This window comes from Ischnura elegans, chromosome 7 (genome assembly GCF_921293095.1).
Source record: "Ischnura elegans chromosome 7, ioIscEleg1.1, whole genome shotgun sequence".
NCBI classification, from domain to species: Eukaryota; Metazoa; Arthropoda; class Insecta; order Odonata; family Coenagrionidae; genus Ischnura; species Ischnura elegans.
In genome coordinates, this window is record NC_060252.1 from 33,706,595 (window position 1) to 33,722,111 (window position 15,517).

The window sequence follows — 15,517 nt, forward strand, 5'->3', positions numbered from 1 at the left end:
TCAATAATCCCGAGATCGGTTTGAATCAGCCCTTTGCACAATTTTCCAATCGGCTAATCTTTTCCCATACGTTTATCATCTCCTTCGTGTCCATTATCATTTAATATAGGTACTGATCTAATACAAGCTCTTCCTTTTGGCTTTCTTCTCTTCCCCTTGTTCTTCAACGATTGTCCTAATAATTAGCGGTCTGGGGTGATAAGAGGCCCTCGGTTGGGGATGCAGGGGTAGTTCTTCGTAAAATTTTAGGAAATTGCAGGCCCGGAAATGGATTTTGGCCCTATTATGCCTCTTAAAAACTAGATTAAAGCTAATAAAAAATAGAAATTCCTGTAAAAAAACTATCTAAAGTAAGAATTTAACAGATTATATATAATTTAATACTGTATTGTAGTAATATGATCTATTTAGTGTATTTTTTCCATGAAGCTGCACTGAAATTCAGTTCTCTTTTCTCCCACTCTGTTCTAAGTACTTCCTAACGACTAACTCGGTTGATGCGTTTGCCCCTTTTAAATCTTGTCTTGGTACCACGTTTTGAATGCATTATCCTTTGTCTTCTTTTCTGATACCGAAAAAAAATCAACTTAAATGACAAAAGAATTTACTTGACTGCTGCTGTCTTGAACAATCACTCGCAAGTATTAAGGCTTATTTTATCTTAGTTCCTCTGAACTCTCGCCAAAATGTGTGAATACGTGACTTTGTAATCGCCCGCAGAATTCACGTTCCGGCGAGCGTGATGCTTCCGAAGAGGAGAGTCACTCTCGATAAGATGAGCGATGGAAGGGGGTCGGAGCAGGAGAGACGCGCGTGCGATGCTCGGCTGAAGCGAGAGTGGCGACTCCTCCGTAGTGCATGTTCGGAACTCGTCCTTCAACTGTCTTGACTCCGGCACGAGCCTTCCTTCTTCGGATTACGCGCACGCGCCCTTCCTATTCTTTTTATCATCGCGGCTCCAGCTCGGTGCAGTATCTCACAATTCCTGCCGCTATCTTAATGGGCACCCTCTGAAAACACTGTTGCGTATTCTTTCTCGCGCGAGAAAACATTATTAAAATACCCGATCAGCGATTTGAACAGATTCGCATCCGTACGTTGGGTAACTTTGTAGCGAATTGCCATGCAGACGAGTAGTGGCGTAACTATGGGGGGGATGAGAGGGATAGATTCCCCGCTCCCCCCCAGAGCCTCAGAGAAATAAAAATAATATTCAAAACTATTGCCTAGTTTTGACTAATAGTAAATTTTAACGTAACATTTTAAGGGAACACAAATTTTAAGTGATAAAATTATGTAGAATGTCTTTGCAGGCATGTCATTTTTCCAAAATTTTCCTAAAACGGGGGGTGGTGGGTGGGAGGTCGGCCTTCCCCATCCCCTCTCATCCCTCCCCCAAAGCATATTCCTATAGTTACGCCACTGCAGACGAGGGACACAAAAAAGTAAAGAAAACAAATCACCGTCGGGTGTCTCAACAAAACTTGATATGTGATTCCATTGGCCAACTGCATTTATGAACCAAGATGCTGGACACGTGTCGGAATCATCTTCATGTCACCTCAGCGACCTCATGAAAATTGTTGAAATGCGTAGTAATATTGATATAGCTATAAGCAGTGGCGTAACTATGAGGGGGATAAGGGGATAGATCCCCCCCAAAGATTCAGAGAAATAAAAAAAATATTTAAAACTATTGTCTAGATTTGATATATGATGACTTCATCTGCTTTGAGCTAAAATTTAAGTGTCAAAATGATGTAATATAATTTCCAGACAAGTCATTTTTCAAAACTTTACCCGGACTTCCCGTTGCCTGGTCCCAAGTCCCATATCCTCCTCAAGTCTCCCCATCCCCCCAAAGGATATTTCTAGATACGCTACTGGTTATAAGTATGGACTATGATCCATGGGCGAAATAAATTTGCGCGATGTGTCAAACGTAGACAGGGATATTTATCTCTGCATTAGTACTTATAAATGATTTACGCATAGAGATCGTCCACACTGGAAAAAATTTATGAAAATGTATATTCTCTGTCTTCTGCTAAGTGCTTGGGCGTGTTACATTTCCACATTGCCCTACCTTGAGCTCGCTACCTTTCCGTGATGCTTAAATTGATTCAAAATTATCGAGAGCCAAGAAATATGTCCAAGATTACGTTCAGCTAGAGCACAGGAGAATGGTCCACAGGATAGTGAAAAATTTACACATTTATGTGTATCTTGGACAATTTCGGGAAATAGGAAACTTAAGGATTCAGAAAATGTCTCTGGCTTCAAATCGGGCGAAGGTGGAAACGGGCATTGGATTTTCAATGGTATAATCTACCATCGCCTTCAGGGAGGTTGAATGGTCCGTTAAGGCTTAAAAATTAATTTTTGTGCAATATCCCATGCATCTTCTTCTTGTTGTACTTGATTGACTGACGATAAAATTTTGGTATCCCCAGGATACATTTTGTGGAAATGGCATTTGAAAATCAGAACTTAGTATAAGCTCTAACAGAGATTCTGGTGTACTTAATCATAGGAAAAGGCTGATTAAAACCGGAATATGAAATTCAAATACACAAAAAATGATATAAAGCTTTACGGTCGGCTCATAGCTAGACCGTAGCCAGAAGATTTCGGGGGGGGGGGGGGGGGAGGGTACATTTCGCAGAGGATTCAATTGGAGGGAGTACGTCTAACACTAATCTTCCAAGTGTTTCGGGAAGGTTTGAACCCCTAGACCGTCCTTGTTCGCTACAGTCTTGGAACTTGGAGCTTAAAAAATGCATTTGGTATTTCAAATATTTGTGCTCTGGATTATCCACATTCTACGTACCATAATTTTGTTTTTTTTTATCAATGGGTATTATGAATTTGCGAAAAAATATTTATTACTATTTTGAGAAGGTATTTTTTTTATTTTTTCAGCCGCAACAGCTCCATAATAAACAGTGGCGCCGACTCCATGGGGTCTGAGGGGGCCCGAGCCCCCTAAAAGATTCGGTTGGGGGGGCGGAGCCCCCTCAATAATTCAGGAAAATAATTTAGTTATATCATGCTTTGTGAAATCACAAAAATATATTGGTATTTTTTATTTCCCATGCTTGACGATAGTTACCTTTTAAAATAAATTCAACAATGTGTTAAAACAAATCATAAGGTAGTGCGCAGGTTAACTTAAAACAAGTGGTATGAATCATGATAGTGTTTCGGTGCTGCGATACACTTTGAATTTAACCTCTTCTCGGAGCAAGACCTCCGATATGGGCCCCCCCAATATTTTTTATAAGTCGGCGCCTCTGATAATAAATGCTTAATATATACTAAAGATGTACCGAAGATCTCCATTATATGCGCACCTTTGAATTTGGCAGTAAAATACGCTCTTACGAAGGTTTTAAGCGTATAACAGTGACGCCATCGCAAAATTAGCACTGTCGAAACGCACTTTCCTTAACTTTTTTTAGAAGTGAAATATTACTCTGTCTCTTTTTTATTACGAGCTATAATTTGCATATAATACATTTTTTTATGTTTTGGTTATGTATATATTAGAAACTTGGAGGTAACAAAATTGATAAAAGTGTTATTTGACTATTATGTCTTATGTTAATCGGTGCCGGATCGGCATTCCAGCACCAATGTACCACTGGCGTATACCATATCTTAGAAAAGGGCTAAAGTGAAGGGTGGGGTACTTAGGGATGGTCCATACATAATTTAATTATTATTTTTTAATAGTTACTCGATTAATAATTAATTTACCGGGTTTACGTAACACGTCCTGAATTTATAGGCTGAATGGACCATGGCCTTCACAGGGTAGGGACCACTGAACTTCAGCATAGCCCATTTATGAATAAAGGGGCTTTAGGCTTAGCGTCCCACTTTACAATGGATTTATAAAAATACGCAAACTTTTAGCGCCCAAGCGGTATGCCATCTGGGCCAATCAAGGGTTCCCCAAAATGTGAATTGGCCTGTGGGTTCCCCAAAATGTGAAGCATCCCACAACCAATGGCTTTGGAGGCTACTCCTCGAGGCAGTGGAGTTATGTTGGTTGCATCTCATATAAAGGGGAAAGGGGGGCTCCGCTGTTACTCGGCCCCTGCATTCGCAGGAAATGGTATGAATGTGTTCAATTTGAGCACAGGCGGATATTGCCCCTTTATTTGGGAGGGGGCGCTCCACCACTTATACATACCACCAATACCTGAGAGACAATTCATAACACCAATGGTGGTATTTATTGTATAGTAGTCTCTGAGAGACAATACATACCACCAATGGTACTTAGGGATGGTCCATAGTTAATTTAATTATTTTTTTAATAGTTACTCGATTAATAATTAATTTACCGGGCTTACGTAATACCTCCTGAATTTATATTTACCAGAGCGAAAAAATATCATATTATTATTAATCCAAATTTCTAGGACTTACGGTGGATGGGAGTGGCACTTAATCTGCCACTTAATTTCAGGTCTGAAGTTTATTTTTGGTGTGGTAAAAATTTAATAGTTAGTGAACTAGTCCTTCCAATGGTGGTATGTATTGTCTCTCAGCGTTAATATGAATGCTTATCGGCAAGTGGCCGTAAGATATTCTCCAATTATCTTGAAACATTGTTTGTTGAGCTGGTAAAATAAAAACATGCATTGAAGAGCCGCCTTAATGATTATGATCTTGCCTAATTTGCCAGCAGACTTATATATTGTCCATCACAAAGAGCCATCAAATGTCATTTATCCTTCTTAGTCAAATCTGGAAACAAAATTATGGAATCCCCTCCCAGCAAATCTAAAGTGGAGTAAGAATAAATGGATATTTAAATCGGCACTTAATGCATACCTGCTCCATAGAAATTTAGGTTAGCTGTACACTTCTAAAATTGTTCAAATCTGTGATGTTGCCGTTTATTGTCTTATTATTTGTAATCAAATGAGTTTGAGGTTCATTATTGTATTTATTTATGATTTTGTTATTCAGTTTTTATGTTTTTTGTTATACTCACATCAACATCTTATTCAATATCTTTGTTTTTGTTTATGTTATATTTGGAACTGTGGAAGTTAAAATGGAGTTTCTTTCAAATGTTTGGAAATTCTGTTGCTCCTCGGGGTATTACCATCTTGCCTATTTTGCATTTATTGCCAAAGGATGTATATTATTACTCCTCACAGCCATCCATCCATCAAGCCAACCATCAAATATCATTCCTCTTTCTTACCATTAGTAAAATCTACAAAATTTCATTTATCTCTTGAAAGTTGAAAGTTTTAGTGAAGTCTCCTGTAAGCAATCTGTAAATTTTGTTGCTCTTAGGGGCATTTGCCAGAGCGAAAAAAATATCATATTATTATTATTCCAAATTTCTAGGACTTACAGTGGATGGGAGTGGCACTTAATCTGCCTCTTAATTTCAGGTCTGAAGTTCATTTTTGGCATGATAAAAATTTAATAGTTAGTGAACTAGTTCTTCCAAAGAATTTTATAATGTATCTATCATTCTATTCATGTCTTCCTTTTTATTCTGCAGACATGGAGGAGGAGTGCTTCCCAGCCATTCCGATGAACACAGCGTCAAGCGGTGGGTCGAGAGGTTTGGGGGGCAGGGACCACAAGGGGTCGGACCACGCTTCGTCCGCCTCCTCCTGCACACAGCCCTCCGAACAGCAGCAGTCCTCGTCTTGCGCCTCGTCGTCGGCTGCGTCCTCGGCTATGGACGCAACCCTGCTCGTGGTCAAGGACGAGCCCCTGAGCACCCCTTCCTCGCCTGCCCCCTCCTCCTCCGCCCCCTCCTCGCCCCCCCTCTCCCCCGGATCACCATTCGCACCCTCCCCACCACACCACCACCACGCCACCATCAAGCAGGAGTACAAGGTGAGAGAGAGAGAGGGATCTTAAAAATTAAAAGAAATGGGCTTTCTTAGGATTAGTATCTTCGTGCAGAGCAAAAATGCAAAAACAGGACAACTTTTAAGTTTATTTAAGTATATTAATTTACATTCCAAAGTTATACACCACTTTACATAGGCAGATCAAGGGGGGGGGCTCGGGGGCACGTGCCCCCCCAGAACCTTAAAAAATATGGAAGATTTTAATAAAGTCCCATTATCATTGCATTCGTTTTGTATTACGAGGTAACCTTGTGCCCCCACCCCCTGAACAAAATCCTGGACACGGCCTTGCCTGTGCCCCCCCTCCAGAAAGAAATCCTGAATCTCTGTACAGGAGCAGGGCCGGAATTGGGAGTTTGTTCAGGGGAAGCAAAGATCAATTTGCTCCCCATCCTCCTGCCACTTGATTTGAAGTTTTATTAATGTTATTGTTTAATAACTTATAAATTAATTATTATTGTTAAATAATTTAACGAGAAAAATTAAATTACTTGTTTTTGACAAACTTTTCAAATTTTGCTGCCCCTTGAAATCTGCCCCGTGCAGAGGGCACGTGCCCCCTCTGCCATGACCTTGTTCCGATCCTCTACAGGAGATAGTTTAAGATGGCAGGAGAAATTTAGTGATATGACTTATATCTAGTGAGTAACAATGATGACATAGCAACTAAGCCACAAAGGAACAACAACAAAAGGATTATAATTAAATGATCATAAAATAAAACATGGCTAGGTTGTGAGAGTAAAAAAAAAACTAGAAGAGATAATATAAAATAAGATTATAGAATAGCAGAATATTTACAAAAAAATAAAATATGAATGAACTAATAGCGTAACAAAATGAATAACAGAAATATAGATACATGTATGTAGGATGAGCAGTAACAATAAATATGCTATCAAGACTGCTGCAACAATGAATATCAAAACTACATGAGTATAGCAGTAAAGGTCATCGTTTTTTTGTTAATCACTTATTAAATAAATAAAAAATAAGCAACTTAGAATCATATGTACAATTTTTAGTATTAAAATTGAGTGGTGATAAGCAGTGATATAAAATGTTAAAGTATTTCTTAAGTTATTTCTAAAATTACTTACTCCAGGGTTGTTAAAGCAGTAATAATATATTTATGTTAACGGGGAAACGGCCCTCAAGAGGGCATATGTCTGCATACTTTACTGGTCCTTTTGGGGGACAAAAGTTTAAAAAGAAAATAGTTGAAAGTATTACCTCAGTATTTTCACCATTACAAATTTTTAATCTTATTTAATTTTTAATCTCTTATTGTGATTTTTAAAGAAGGATATATACAACCATTATTTTCCATTTTATTGCAGACGGGGAACCAGCAGAGCTTACTTAAGCAGCCTACAATCCTCTTAGCAGCAAGGTCTACACTCTTCAGCCAACAGAGCAGAGTAGTAGTCCCAAAAATAAACATCAAGCTGGAACCCAGCTCAACGGGTGAGTAGTTACTTGTACAGCAATGTATGCCATCCTCTAGCCGTAAATTTGATTATGGTTATTAAAAGAGCTGAGTAACAATGTTTCCAATGGGTGACAGTGATTAAGATGTGTGTATAGGATGTACAATCGAATAAATAGTGTACATGTAATGAAGTATATTCAAAGCTTAAGGAATAGCGTAGTTTTCTTCATCAAAGAAAACGAAAGGCATTGATTGCGATTCGTTACCCACCATTAGTGTATTCATAATATACAAATTATTTGGTTTTAGAAATCCCAGTTTAGACAAATGACAATAGTCAATTTTAACCACACTTGAAAAAGGCCAGATTGGCGCTCATGTGATGTCACTCCACGTGATGTCACAGGTGCTATACGAATAGTCAGGAGAGTTACATCGTGTGATATTACCAATGCATGCATGAGCTCAGGGAAACATGTCTTAATAATCACTTATTATAATTGCCTATGGTCGGAGAGTTTCCTTCATATCATAGGCCATTAATAATCCTTATTTACTCCAAGCACAACCTGCTAGCAGGGTACTCTGCTTCCTGCTAGCAGCCTGCATCGCAGTGGCGCACATGTGCTAGCCCCAAGGTCACCTCACTTTGCGGCAGGGGGAACCAGAATAACGTCACACGGGCTTTTCCCAGCATTCATACTTAGCCGTCGCGTTTTCGCACGCATGAAAATTTTCACTTTTCATTTAATAACGAAAAATAGATATCGTCATTAAATCTAAAAGTGTGAAATGCTGCCTACAGGAGTAATAATCTTTCGATTCGGGCAATAAAAAAATAAAAGGAAACCACCCTCTTGGAATTCATTAAATGTAGTGACAGATTTTATATCCTACCCAGACGGCACAGAATCCTCCGTATCTAATTCGTATGCAGATAGTATCCATTGACGAAAAGCGATGGACCGTTAGTGAAAAACAATTACTTTGCCTCATAAAAGAATACAAAATATTGAAAAATCATGAATTTACAAAAGATTTCTTTGAAAAAATGAAGCTTTTTCGATCATGAAAATGCTAAAAATTTGTTTAAAATCTTCTAATTAGTACCCTGTTTTTTTTTATTTTCCCGCCTGGTTTTGGACCCCCCTGAACGAAATTCCTGGCTATCTCACTAATATACATACATAGTTCTATAAGTCATATATGTAGTTCCTCGTCCCACCTTATAACTAATTGAATATATAATTGCACCTTAGCATCACATTATACTTTTGCAATGACAGATCATATCAGAATTAATTATTGTAATAATTAGATGAAAATTAATGAAAGCACATTATTCTCAATTTTATATTTTATTTGTTCTGATAATTAATATGGATGTTTTCCTTCAGGGTTTTCACTTCCTCCTACGCCACCCTCATCCAGCACCAGTGACAACGAAGGAAACCTGTCACCAATCCACCACCAACCATCATCTCCAGCAGCTGGTGCAGCGAGCAGCTCAAGGAACGGCCGGGGTCAACAACAGAATGCAGCCACCCGACTCTACTTGTCAGCTAGCGGATCCTCAAGCCGGCAGCCAATACAGACCCCCCTCATCAGCAGTCAACCGGTGAGTTAAATCTACCACTCCTCCACAGAATTATTTATATGTCAACTTGTGTGCATGAAATTTTAATATGTATGTATTCATTTTCAGATATTCCCCTCGGGGTCTACACCGAGTTAAAATGTCAGCCAACATGACTGAATTAACGTGGCGTAGAGCCCGAGAGGTATACCTGAATATTATTCATCAGGAATAATTAAAATCATTTATTTGTATTCATTTTTGTTGTAAGACTCCTCCAATATATGTTCACAGAATTTTATTCGAAGTTGTAACTACCATGACTGTATTTGTAAAGGGTGGCAATCAAAACAAAAAATGGGTCAATACCAACAAATTTCCAATAGTTTGTTTCTTTGGATCAAAATGCGGTGATGATATGGAATTCTTAAAAAGAGACACTCATGGACTAACTCTTGGCAAATTTACTTACATTCAGTGACGTCATGGCAAAATTAGCAGTGCCAGAACGCACTTTCCTTAACTTTTCTCAAGAAGTGAAATATTTCTCTCTGAGTGTTTTTTTATTGCTAGTCATTATTTACATTTTAATAAAATATTTTTGTTTTGGTTATGAATGTATATATTAGAAATTTTGAAGCAACAAAATTGATAAAAGTGTTATTTGACAATTATGTCTTTTGTTAACCAGTGTCGGAACGGCATACCAGCACATTCCGGCACCATGACATCACTGCTTATATTCTCCTCCCTGTATTTATTTACCAAGTCAATGGAAAAACCAGTTCCCTAGGTACACTTTTCCAACTTGCATTGACATTCTGATTTTTCTATCATTTAGCATTTTCCAAAGTTCAAACATCAAAGGTAAAAATTGTCATAAAAAAACCATTTTACTTGATCATGGTGCATACAACCAAATTCTCTCAATTCCTGGTAAGGTGTGCTATGAGTTAAACCACTGAGCCATCGTAAGTTAAATTTTTTGAAGAGAATATAACATGATTGAGTAAAATAAAAATTGTTTTCTAAGTAAAAATGTTCCTAGCTTAATGAATTCATTTTTACCTCCAATTAGGAAATAGATACGCACTCCCCAATTACATTTTTTGAAAAATATTTGTGTGAAATACCTGAAGATTGGAAAAACTTCATTCTATTCTTGAATAAAATGTGTTGAATTAGTCATTCTGCACTAGAATATGTACATTATACAGGGTCCATTGTGTGAATATTCGTTTGCAGGTTTCCGCAGTGTTGAATGTGTGAAGTCAACATTTTTGGGCTATGCCTGTGTAAGAAAACAGTTTTGCCAGCTGTCCCCCTGGCATCCTCAGGAGAAGGATGACAAGAAGCTTCATGGTCCTTGTTACTTTGTCATAAATTCACTTTTACAAACTGAGCTTGAAAATTTTTACCTCATCCATTGTATCAAACATACGAAATATGTTTTGTTTCATCAAGTTCTTATTAGATTTTATAGACAAAGCAATGATAGTACTATTTTGAACTTGTTGTTGATGGAACTTTGGGATACTTTCTTTCAGAAGGGATCCACAGGTGTGTTGATGTTGACAGAGGAAGAAAAGAGGACGCTCTTGGCTGAGGGCTACCCCATCCCCACGCGACTTCCACTCACCAAGGCAGAGGAGAAGTCACTCAAAAAGATCAGGAGGAAAATCAAGAATAAGGTAATTTTGATTTCATCATAATATCCTCAGTGGAATTTATTTTGTATCTTGAGATCTTTCTGTCAACATGAATCATCTTCATTAATATTGATGTATTAATTTATCAATACATATTAATACAATCTAATGTATGTAATGCAAATTTATTAATATTGATAGAGTAATTTTTAGTGTGGATTGTATATTTTATTGATTATTATAAGTATGTATTATTATTCATGAATTAATTATTTATGCAATTATTATTTTAATTTTATAAATTTATGCAGTTATACCATATATGTGGAATATAAAATGCAGACAGGTATATTTTTGGTTTGCACTTTTAATTTCAATGTGAATGGAACCAGTTTATATTGTACCTTTCATTTGGATTGATCAATTTTTTTGTGACTTACGCTATTTGTTTTCAGTGTTGAAATTAGATACAAAGGTTTTAGCTTATACATTTTCCTCTGTTCTTTCACAGATATCAGCCCAAGAAAGTCGGAGGAAGAAGAAGGAATACATGGATGCCCTGGAGAAGAAGGTGGAGAACCTGTCAAACGAGAACAGTGAATTCAAGAAGAAGATCGAGAGTTTAGAGGGCAACAATGCATCTTTACTCAGCCAACTCCAAAAACTCCAGGCTCTGGTTGGGGGACACGCCACATCCAGCTCGACTAGCAGTCGGATCAATAGAACCGCAGGGACCCAGACTGCTGGTTCTCCATCAGTAAGTTGAATGCACAGGCTGATTGATGAAATTAAAACTAAATAATCTTTACTGAAATACATACATAGTTAGCTATCGTAGATAATACGAAAAGTGTTTGTATAATTAAGTGGTAATACATAGGTACTTGTGATGTCCCTGCACAGTAGCTAAATGTGTGTTGTTTTATCTTTCCAGTTACACTTGCCATATCCTGTCACACGGAGTTCAATTAAATAAATATTAATCCAATTGAGAGTTATATTTTTGCAACTCTCATCATAATCATGGGTAAGTCTCATTGAACATTTTGATTCTCTCTTGAAGTATTCCTATTGTGTACATTGTACGTATTTGTATGTTTCCATCTATCTAACTGGATATTTTATTTTTAATCCTAGGTGCTGGTGCTTTGGTCTGCCAACTTCTGGTTACGTATAATATATTTGTGCATTATTATTTCATCGGTCTTTTGCTCACTGCTAGTCTTCCATTATCATACACCATGTACAAAAGAATGAAGCTTAGCACCCACAACCGGATGGACCTTGCAAGATACCATTCACCATGATTTCATCTTTCACTGCGACAGAATCACATTTGAATGGTAAATATTGAAGGTCTGGTGGTGAAGCTGTTTAAGTTGATAGTCTGAGGCGTTACTTTATGGAAGTTACTCATTATGATTAAAAGAATTTTTACTTTGTTTTTCCACATATACTTTATTAACACGCGACCATGGTTTCGACGCACTGCCTCAACATCTGGCGATGAGTACAATGAAGATTCTCCTTATATATAAACCAGGGTAGTGCTACCCTGGTTTATATATAAGGAGAATCTTCATTGTACTCATCGCCAGATGATGACGCAGTGCGTCGAAACTATGGTCGCGTGTTAATAAAGTATATGTGGAAAAACAAAGTAAAAATTCTTTTAATCACGTGAAGCTATTTCTTCATTTGCTCAAATTTTGACTAACGTTAATTGCATCATGTACTAATTATCTCACTTTTTCTTTGCAGGTATTTTCGCAAGGCCTTGTCCTCCTTATATAGCTATTAGTCTGGATAGCACTGCCAAACTTTGGTGGTGGTATTTAGATCTGGTGTTAGTTTTATTGCATCAGGATTGTCAATGTGATTTGCGTGTGTTTGTGATTTTTAAACTGATCCAAAAAGACTCCATTTTAGGAGCCTTGATGCAGTTATAATTATAATTCAGAAACTGGTGTTGCGCAGTGTGCTGAGTGATTTCCAAGAATGAAAGGGTTCAACCAAATGATTCCATGTTTATCTCAGGATGCTGAAGTTTGAAAAAGACAAGTGAGTGAAATATTATAATTTTCTGTGGCATGTGTCTGTTGTACCATGTGTATATGTGCAAATGAATCATAAGTGGCGAACCAAGAAAAAAACAACGATTTTCGTCACTTAGGATGTTAATTTTTATGTGATTAAGGGATACGTGCTACCATAATGTATTTTCAATGTTCTCACTAATGTCATTATGGTTATTATCCTTCCATTCGAGGCATGTGAGCATTTCAAATAGGTTTTTATTGTAGCATTTAGCATTTTAAAAAAATATGATGACCATATGCATACCTTATCGTTTTTCATCGTATGCAACTAAAGAGTTGAATTTTACATTGTTGTAATGATAAAATGTTTATGAAATTCAAGGAAGTTGAACTACCTTCCTTTTCTCTCATCATTGATACCTATGTAAGTTTTTTTACCATATAATTTATGAAGGTGTGATACACTTCTTTGAATTTTTGACATAATGGTTTTTATTTAAAGCCTTGATGTTTTATATAGAGTATAAAAATGAATCATATATATTGCATGAACAAAAATGGTGTGCTCCAAGTTTCATATATCTTAAAGCTAAAGTCACTCATCTAAGTGAGATATATACATTGTCATTAATTAGGTGATGAATTAATGCCATCAGGAGGGAAAATGGTTATTTATTTTGGAATGAGTTTTGTGGAGATACCGAAGAAATGCAGTCACTTATTTTTACTAAACTTACAGTGAAGTAGCTTTTATTGAATAATTAAAAAAATTAAAAGATATATCTATAAGTAGGTATGACGAACGTATTAGCCTCTTGAAATTGATGTTGAAGGAATGTACAGATATGGGTATTTTGCAGTAACGTACGTGGTTTTAATCCCTTAATATGTGCTTACCTACTCATATACATACATATACACTTATAAATATAGTTTGGCATACCTACTATATGTTTTTCTAAGAGGTTCTATTGCAAGTTTATGTCATATCAAAAACCAAACATATTTGTTAGGTTGGATAAGGCACATTTTGAATGGGCTAATGTTAGAGTTTATTTTTTGTCATTTCCAATGGCATGATTATTTATGAAAGATTTCTATATAAATTTAAGAAATATGGAGGAGATTTTTTAAGTGAATGTATCTGTTGGTAGGTGTTATCTTTTTAACTGTCATGCTACAATCAAATATGCTTGACATTTGAAGCAAGATGGTGAAAAAAATATATATATTTACTGTTAATTATATTAGATGTTTTTAATTCTCGGCTTACCATTAGTGTAGGGCTGGGACCAATGTTTACTTGTCATGCTGTGAATGACATAATCTTTATGTGTGTTACTGTTATGAACTGCCAAAGGAAATGTCATTTTGAAGGATACAATTTATTAGCTACTACATCATAAATTTTGAACGGCTTTAAGTATGAAAACTCATGCATACTCGGACTGTCCTTATGAAGTTCAGAGAGCATCAGACTATAAATGGATTAAAAGCATTCTAATCATATAATGAGACTGAGGCACTAGTACCCACATTTAAATCATTGACTATTCCAGAAATGTGATTTTGGGTAATATATTTTTGTAGAATTTTAATCCAATTTATGGAATCTGGAAATTTCAACATTCCAACTGGGTACTGCTATGGTTATTAGCAAGTCAAGATGATATAGTGAAGGTGATTTGGTGTGCTCAGAGATTGCCTTACTGAAATCATTTCATAACATTTTTTTAATCATGTACAAGAATATTTCTGTACTTAAGAAAACACACTTTAATCTCATTAGCATTTTTGTCAATGGAAGCAATGCTGAAGCAAAAAAAGTTGGGCTTTATCAGTAATCAGCTTGTATATTGTACAAATTTCTATTGACTATGTGCTTGATCTAATCCATTCCATATCATCATCATCAGGTTACATATTAATGTTTGTACGTCCATTGGTGGTGCCCGTTTCTTAGGCCTGATGGAAGTGTAATTTCAAAGGGTCGTGCAATTCAATTATAAACTTATTTGTGTTAGTGATATTGTGATTCAAATGATGGATAATATTTACGATGGTTTATTGTAATTTATAGTACTTGACCAGCCAATCCAATTTACTATGGCAGAATTGACAAAATAAATCCTGTGTATAGATTGAAGAATTTACCTATTTGACATGAATCATGTTATGTGAAAGTTTATTACTACAAGTTGCCTATCTATATTTTTTAAATGTTTGGCTGACACCCACAAAATTCAAACTCAATGAATACATATTTTTTACAAATCAGAAATATTATTCCAAATGATTTAAAGAACTTAAGAAGGTATAGAAAAATGTATGAAGGTCTGTAGTTAACTAAGCTAATATAAAATTGAATGTGTATGGTTGTGCATTTTAAGTGTTTCTTGGAAAGATAATTTTGGGGAAAATGGTGGGATTACTGTGTTTTTAAAGAAACCAAGATGGAGATGGGTTGTTGGGAGTTCATATAAGTTTTGATATATTGTACATAGATAAGTTGCATAAATTGTTATACCGATTGCCTGTTGCATTATTGCACCTTAATGTATAAACAAGGATGGATTTGAAAAATAAAAATCATTTATAACAGATTATATTCTTTATACCTAATCATAGTTTACTTTTTATCTATTTGTCACCTCTTAGAGTGCTGGTGTATGTATTCTGTAAACAGGGGCGCCGACTTATAAAAAATATTGGGGGGGCCCATATCGGAGGTCTTGCCCCGGGAAGAGGTTAAATTCAAAGTGAGTCGCAGCACCGAAACACTACCATGATTCACACCACTTGATTCAGTTAACCTGCTTAACCTTATAATTATTTGTTTCAACACACATTGTTGAATTTATTTAAAAGGTAACTATCGTCAAACATGTGAAATAAAAATTACCAATATATTTTTGTGATTTCACAAA

At 36.3% G+C, this 15,517-nt stretch overlaps 1 protein-coding gene across 2 annotated transcripts in view; it reads left to right on the forward strand.

Moving 5' to 3' along the window:
- Nucleotides 1-15,193, forward strand: part of LOC124161988 (cyclic AMP response element-binding protein A-like) — a 553,130-nt gene extending 537,937 nt beyond the window's left edge. The window contains exons 3-10 of one of the 2 annotated variants that reach the window (XM_046538287.1): nt 5,534-5,877; nt 7,235-7,361; nt 8,724-8,944; nt 10,450-10,593; nt 11,063-11,308; nt 11,486-11,578; nt 11,689-11,894; nt 12,313-15,193. In XM_046538287.1, coding sequence (XP_046394243.1) covers nt 5,534-5,877; nt 7,235-7,361; nt 8,724-8,944; nt 10,450-10,593; nt 11,063-11,308; nt 11,486-11,527 — 1,124 coding nt within the window. In that variant the 3' untranslated portion in view covers nt 11,528-11,578; nt 11,689-11,894; nt 12,313-15,193. The remainder of the gene's footprint in view (nt 1-5,533; nt 5,878-7,234; nt 7,362-8,723; nt 8,945-10,449; nt 10,594-11,062; nt 11,309-11,485; nt 11,579-11,688; nt 11,895-12,312) is intronic. The other variant, XM_046538288.1, reaches the window with a different exon arrangement.
- The last annotated feature ends 324 nt before the right edge of the window (nt 15,194-15,517 follow it).